Source organism: Sorghum bicolor, chromosome 7, assembly GCF_000003195.3.
Source record: "Sorghum bicolor cultivar BTx623 chromosome 7, Sorghum_bicolor_NCBIv3, whole genome shotgun sequence".
NCBI classification, from domain to species: Eukaryota; Viridiplantae; Streptophyta; class Magnoliopsida; order Poales; family Poaceae; genus Sorghum; species Sorghum bicolor.
Window position 1 is genome coordinate 65,011,219 of NC_012876.2, and position 6,975 is coordinate 65,018,193.

General features: G+C 43.7%; 1 protein-coding gene across 1 annotated transcript; it reads left to right on the forward strand.

The window, feature by feature from the left end:
• On the forward strand, nt 565-1,535 carry LOC110437368. Its single transcript, XM_021465822.1, has 4 exons — nt 565-615; nt 743-775; nt 897-1,089; nt 1,175-1,535. The coding sequence occupies exons 2-4, from the start codon at nt 744-746 to the stop codon at nt 1,469-1,471; spliced, it is 522 nt and encodes a 173-aa protein (XP_021321497.1). The 5' UTR covers nt 565-615; nt 743; the 3' UTR covers nt 1,472-1,535.

The following is a 6,975-nucleotide window of genomic DNA, read 5'->3' on the forward strand; positions in this document are numbered from 1 at the left end:
GCAGTGCCTCTCCATGACTTTGGCGACACTGGAACAGGTCCGTGGAGGTTAGAGATTCAACTGCGAACCCCTGGAAATTTGCCAAAATCTTGTCTCGAAGGTTCTCCCATGAATAGATCGACCCGGGCCTGAGCATCGAATACCACGCCAAGGCATCTCCTTCGGCCGCAATTACGAAGGATTTCGCCATTACAATGTCGTTCCCCCCAGCCGAGGCTACCCAATTTTTTACAATTTGGCCCTTTTTTTGAAAAAAGTTCACTATTGGACCCCTGGAAAACTTAAATGCAGAAATGGACCCAGGGGTCGGCGCCATGAATTATGGCGCCGAGGTTTCACGTCTCGGCGCCATGGATCACGGCGCCGAGGCCCCTGGCTGCCTTCTGACTTGGATCCGACGTGGCAGGGAGCTCGGCGCCACAGATCACGGCGCCGAGCTCGGCGCCACAGATCACGGCGCCGAGCTCCCTGGTACTAATCACCCGACGCCTTCGCTACCAGTTCATATTTTCATCTCCCCTCTCGGCTCTCTCTCTCCAAAAACCGAGCACGAATTTGGATTTAATATTTGGACCATCAAAAGTTTGATTTGTTCCATAGATCTTGAAGAGCCAGGTATACTCTTTCACATATTAGTTTTTGACTCATTGATTTGACCTATATTACACGTATGTTGTAGACTTAGATAAACCATTTATAGTTTTTTGAATGGATGATTAATATTTTTCTTATGCAATCGTAGAATGCCACGTCGTGGAAAAAGTAGCAAACCAAGGTAACCTTTCGACATGTTTCGTTAAATTTCATTCCTCATTATTTATCATTTGGTAAATTGTAGTTTTCGGTTCAATCGTTATTTGCTATGATTTCTTAGAATTGAATTATTTGAACTGTAGCTATGGCCGGACGACCGGTAGTCCGTACATCCACCAGCCGCTTCCTAGCGGTGTTCCAGTACCTATGTGCTTTTGTGGTGATCCTTGCAAGGTAGAAATTTCGGAAGACGAGGAAACCTATCGGCAGAGGTATTGGATGTGTTCGAATTTTGCCTGGGAGCCTACGCCAAAACAACGCCGCAGTAACTTTATTGTAAGTTATTTTTTCTATTGTGCACTTATTAATTTGTGTCCTATGAAGCATGATTTAATGTTTTGAACAAATATATTTGTTGCAGACCCCTCCACCATTGTGTGATTTTGAGCAGTGGATCGACACTGAGATTAAGGAGTCCGACAAGCGGCTTCTACAAGGCCTAAAGGAGTGGGATGCGGAGCGTGCTGAGATATTAGAGAAGAGACGTAGAGAGGAGGCTCAAAAGAGGGAGCACAAGGAAGAGGAGGAAAGAAGACGTGTTGCTGCGGCTCGGGAGGAGAGGGAAAAGAAGCTTGAGCGTGTGCGCCGAGCGAAGGCAGCGATGGATGAGAATCCAGATGCCGAGAGGAAGGGAAAGTGGCCTCGTTGCACTCAGTAGTTACATTACCTTCTTGTTCTTTGTTTGGTTCATGGACAATATTGTTTTGTGTTGGACTTTCCAATTTGTTGTCATGTAATGCACTTTAGCAATTTTAATTTAGTTTCATTATTAGTAGACAATATTTATATTTGAGTATTGCATGGGCAATGAAATGAGGATAATTAGTTGAAATGGAAGTTAACGAACTAGTATATTGCATAACTACTAGCACACATCACATTGAATGGCATGTCAAAACATGCACCAAACAAGGGTGCAGAGGTCCGAGACTAAACCTAACATGCCTTAGGTAATTCAAGCAATTAACAAGCACAGGGAATGGCATGTGAGAACATATACCACACAAAGGTACATAGTTCTTTCGACTAACCCTAACATGCCTTAGGTGATTAAACCAAACAACAAACATATGGATGTGGCCTGTGAATTAGTTTAGTTCTACCTAGTAGTGTGGCCACATAGCAAACTGTGTTGCCCCTTCTCCATAGTATCCTCCCGTTGTTGGTGGTGGGGGTGGGGGTGGTGGTGAAGGAGGGCCCTTGTTCTTGTGATTAGGGCATGTGCAGTATGGATCATTGCATATTGTGTTTTGGGAGCCAGTAGCATTGCTGTTGTCGTCCTCTTCGTCATCCTTGTAACCACAGCTAACTTCCGTTTCTAAATCAAAGATACGGTCCTGCAGGTAGTAGATGTACTCTGCATGAGGATGAATAGGTCTAGGATCGACCCATCTGGTGAAGCCACAGTTCTCTTTTGACAAGGATGACTGCAATAAGTATGTAGCTTTAGCACAAGAGAGTATCTTATTGAAGGTTGAATTAGTAATATGACTTACCCATGCTCGTGGACATTTGAAGAAACGACGCCCTCCATCTATCCCCTCTATGTACATCTGCACCAAACAATCCTCACCATGCATACATTTTGGCCACTCTTCTTTTCGGTCATCATATGCCCTCAGTGGTGCCTCTTTAGTAAAATCATGTTTGCTCTCAAGGGGGAACCTATCATAAATTGCTTCCTCAAAGTCTTTAGGACCAAGAGGACCCTCCCAAAGAAAGGGATTACCCTTCATCGCCGCCTTTTCCTTTCCCTTCCCTCTAGACGACCCTCCAGACATTTTTACTTAAACTGAACAATCTGAAGTGAGTAGCAACGCTCTCACCACTGCGTATATATATAGGAACCCAATAGTTGGTAGCCGTTGTAGTATATAATAAATGCACCTGAAAAGCCTAGATTCGATTACTGAAAAGCCTAGTTGAAAACTGAAAAGTCTATTTGGATTGTCATCTGAAAAGGCTAGATTCGTTCACTGTTTCGGATGTGATGATTCAATGAAAAGCCATATTGGTTCGCTGTTTCTGAAAAGCCTACACTGCGAAAACCAATAGGAATGGACCACAGAATATGTGCACTACATTGAATAATTCATGGAAAAAATTTGCAAGAGTTTCCCCTATTTTTGGTACATCCACAGTTATAAATTGACATCACAGTACAATACAAACATTGATTCATCCAAATATCACAACACAAGCACATACGCCATCAGGAATGATAGTTCAGATAGTCCACAGAGACCATACAGTCCCATATAGTACAAATAGTCCACAAAGTTCACAGTGTCGATACATGCAAAATAACAGAAGTTATGCCATCAATTCTAAGCTGCTACCATGGTGTTAGCACAGAAGTCATCCTCACTGCCTCCTAGTCTTACCCTTACCCTTGTGGCCAAGAGCATCGGTGCCTGGAGTGTACCTACAAGGCGAACGACGTCGCCTTCTTGCAACCTGCGTAGGCTGAGTAGAAGGAGCATCAGGAAGCTGAGATAACCCAAGCTCGTCATAGTCACGCTCCTCGGCCACCCCCTCTTCGTCCTCATCATCATCGCTTTGAAAAGTGTCCATAGTTGGCCGAGACGAGCTCTGTCCTCCAGATCCTATAAACATTGTTCAAATTATGTGTGCACTTAATTCATTATCTCATACCATGAAAATTGCTCAGTTCAAATAAACAACAAATTTAATAAAATTATACCTCCCAAAGAAGATGTACCATGCACAACAGGTGTGTTGCATTGTCGTTCCTGTGGCACATGAACATTCATCGCAGCACTAGTACCGCAACCGCACCGAGCTGCAGCACGCCTAAGCCTACGTGCTAGTCTCTATTATGCAAAGATTAAAATTCATATTGTTAGATATATGATAAATGAGGGTCGTAATACTTGTTCTTAGATAAATTCGATGTCAAGTACTTACTCCAAGAAAGTTGTTTAGTGTGTGTTCGTCCACACCTGTTCTTGGAAACCGTTCGATGTCAAGTACAGATTGCTTTATTGCGTTGCCCTATAAGATAAGACATGTAATAGTTTATATAGGTGCAATTTATAAAGTGGAAAGGACAACAATCGTACAATTGTATAGTGGAAAGGACATGTACCACTCGGTCCAAGACAGGTGCTGCCTCGATAAGTGTCCCTTGTCGTGCTGCTAGGTCGTAGGAAGTGTCCTCATCCTCAGATGATTCAAGGTACGCATAATCTGCTTGGGTCCACTGAATTTTCAACCTTGTTCGTGTAACACCTAGGTACCAAGTAAGGTATGCACGAAAATTGTAGTTGGTATGTGGTTGCTCATTTTCGTAGAGGTTGTCATGAAACTGGTCCCACACCTCTATGTACTGACGATGCAACGTTTCAAACTCAACTGTCTTCTTTTGCTTCTGACGATCAATCCTAAAATTAAATATTAAAGATGAAAATAATAACACAGATTTAACAACATTGATTCTAAAACTCAGTACGGGGTTAAAATATTGAACTAGCAACATGAATATAGTAGGTATGAAAATACGATGGAAATGACTAAGGATATAAATTTCAGCAAGCATGGATCTGCAATAGCACATTTATAAATTTCAGCAAGCATGGATAGGCACTAAGCATGTAAATTTCAGCAACATTTATATAAATTTCAGCAAGCATGTAAAAAGTACCAACATGCATATAGGGGGTAATAAATTTCAGCAAGGATTTATATTGGACCAAGTAGCAAATAAATTTCAGCAATCATGTAATTTTCAGCAACATTTAAGGTATTGAACTTTGAATAAATATTGAACTTTGAATAAATTGCAGTCAACATATCTATCAAATGCATGGAATAAATTACCAAAATAACTTACTTGTGCAGCTCCACGGAAGTATCAAATGGAGGGACAGGCCATTGCTGGCACAAGCCAAATTGGCGGGCAACTCGATTTGGAAGGTGCCACTCAACAGCATAGAAGCAAATCAGAGGGCAGATCATCAAGTACAAGTCTTCATCCTCGCTACACATGCTGCTTACTCCAAGATGCAGCGCATCATTCGCCGTGTACGGCTCCCAATTAACCTGCAAACATAAGACATGTATATGGCAAGTTAGACAAACTATCGAGCATACAATAAACAAGAACTACTGCATTTTACTCACCATGGAGGGCCTAAGCGTGTCGAGCTCATTGGCATACTGTACGTACGCACGTGAAGTCCTGCTGAAGGCGACTTTCGCCTGGTCCCAAAGATGGGCAAACGTCGGACGGTGACGAGGGTTGCCCACTGCAAACCATTCCCGAGGAGCGTCAACTATGGGCCGTCCAACTGGAAGACGAGCCCACATCCAAAGCTGCAGTAGGTAAACACAACCACCAACGGAAGAACTACTTGCGGTCCGACGACACGCCTCACAAAGGCTACGGTATAGGTAAGCCAGCACTCCCGAAGCCCAGCTGTAAGTACCTGAAACCGTTGCAATCAATTTAATCAATGCATACGTAAACATAAGAAACCCAATTAATAATAACTGTGTAAGGGAAAAGTACCTGTGGTGTCCCAGTCAGTGAGGCACGGGAGGTACATCCACGATGCAGTGTCCCCTGTCGCGTCAGGGAAAAGAACACACCCAAATAGGTGCAAGATCCAAGCTCTACAGTAGTAGGCAACTGTCTCCTGGTCCGCATGTGCCGGACAATTACCAAAGCTCTGCCTAAGCCAAGCAATTGGTACCCCAGTGGTGCGCTGCGTCGGTGCCTCCGGAGGAAGTGGTCTTCCAAGGAAGGCCTCAACTCTGGCCCTCCAACCATCGGGCCTGCAGTGTCCGATAACTGGACGACCTCTAACACTCAAACCCAGGATCTTCTGAGTGTCCTGGAGTGTAACAGTCATCTCTCCACAAGGTAGGTGGAAACTATGAGTTTCTGGCCTCCACCTACAATTTAAAGAACATTGTTGTTAGGGTTTTCAGAAAGATAGATAAAGTTTGTTCAAAAAAACATACGATTACTATAGATAAATGGTGCACCTGTCAACCAAAGCTGTGATCGCCGCGGGGTTAATTGGAGGCAACCCACGACGAACCTGATACGATATGACATCCAGGCCAGCCCTCTGCAGCAGAGGTGTGTACCTGTCGTCATACCGCATCTCCTCGAACTTGTCATGTGTTCGAGGTCGAAGCGGGGGTAGTTCCTGCAACCATACAATCAAGTTATTTAATGCATAAGTACACAAATTAATAATAAATGAAAAGCAAAGATCAAAGTAAGTACCGCCCCCTCGGCAGTGAGTCGTCCTCGGTGCTTCACCTCGTAGTATGGATCCAGGAGGTGGAACTGCTCCATCCTATAAACAAATTTGATCCATTAGTTAGTAATTAAGCAGAAAAAAATAATACATTACAATGTCATTATATTAAACAAAGGAGCACTAGAACATGTATGTCTGCCAAAAAGTAAGTTGCATATGAAAGTATTTAACAACTAAAGTACATAGAATATTAAGTGCACCTGACTTAGCGGCCAATGGCAAGTACGTGAGTTGTGTCCAAGTCTACCACATTTGCCACATTGATTTTGCTCGGGGTCAGTAACAAACGGGGTTGCTCTCCCTCGCCTCGTTCTACCTGAAATCTGGTCCATGACCATCTTATGCCTCGTACGCTTTCTGGTTCCACGTTTGTTCCAGCGAGCACCTGGATCTGCAATGTACCTTGGGCCAATGTATTCTGGCCACTGCCCCTCATCTAGGAAAGGCTCAAAACGGGGCGACCAAGTTAGCACAAGGCTATCAACACTCAACTCCCATGGTATCTTGGTCTCGTAGTCAAAGTTGCGATGCCTAGCTGCTGCAATATAGTGAGAACAAGGAGAGTGGTACTGTCTTGGTCTCCCACATCCACATGAAAAATCAGTCAGGACAACAATATAACTCCTTGATGGTCGGATCTCACCATCTGACGTTGTACCACCCCTTTCAGTGACCTGGTACTTGCCAGTGGCATGGTCAAAACACTCTATGTCATGTGTTCTAGCCCTTTCCTTTGCCTTGTCTAGGTGCTTCTTAGCTCTAGGTGCCCATTTTATATTATTACTCTGTAATTGCAATGCTTGAGCATGTCTATCGTTGAACCAGGCCACTAGTCTATAAAAGGTAAAAGATACAATGGCATTGACTG

Coding starts and splice junctions, on each gene's coding strand:
- LOC110437368 (XM_021465822.1), top strand. CDS start 744: ATGCCACGTCGTGGAAAAAGTAGCAAACCAAG. Junction 776..896: donor GGAAAAAGTAGCAAACCAAG/GTAACCTTTCGA, acceptor TTTGAACTGTAG/CTATGGCCGGACGACCGGTA. Junction 1,090..1,174: donor AACGCCGCAGTAACTTTATT/GTAAGTTATTTT, acceptor TATTTGTTGCAG/ACCCCTCCACCATTGTGTGA.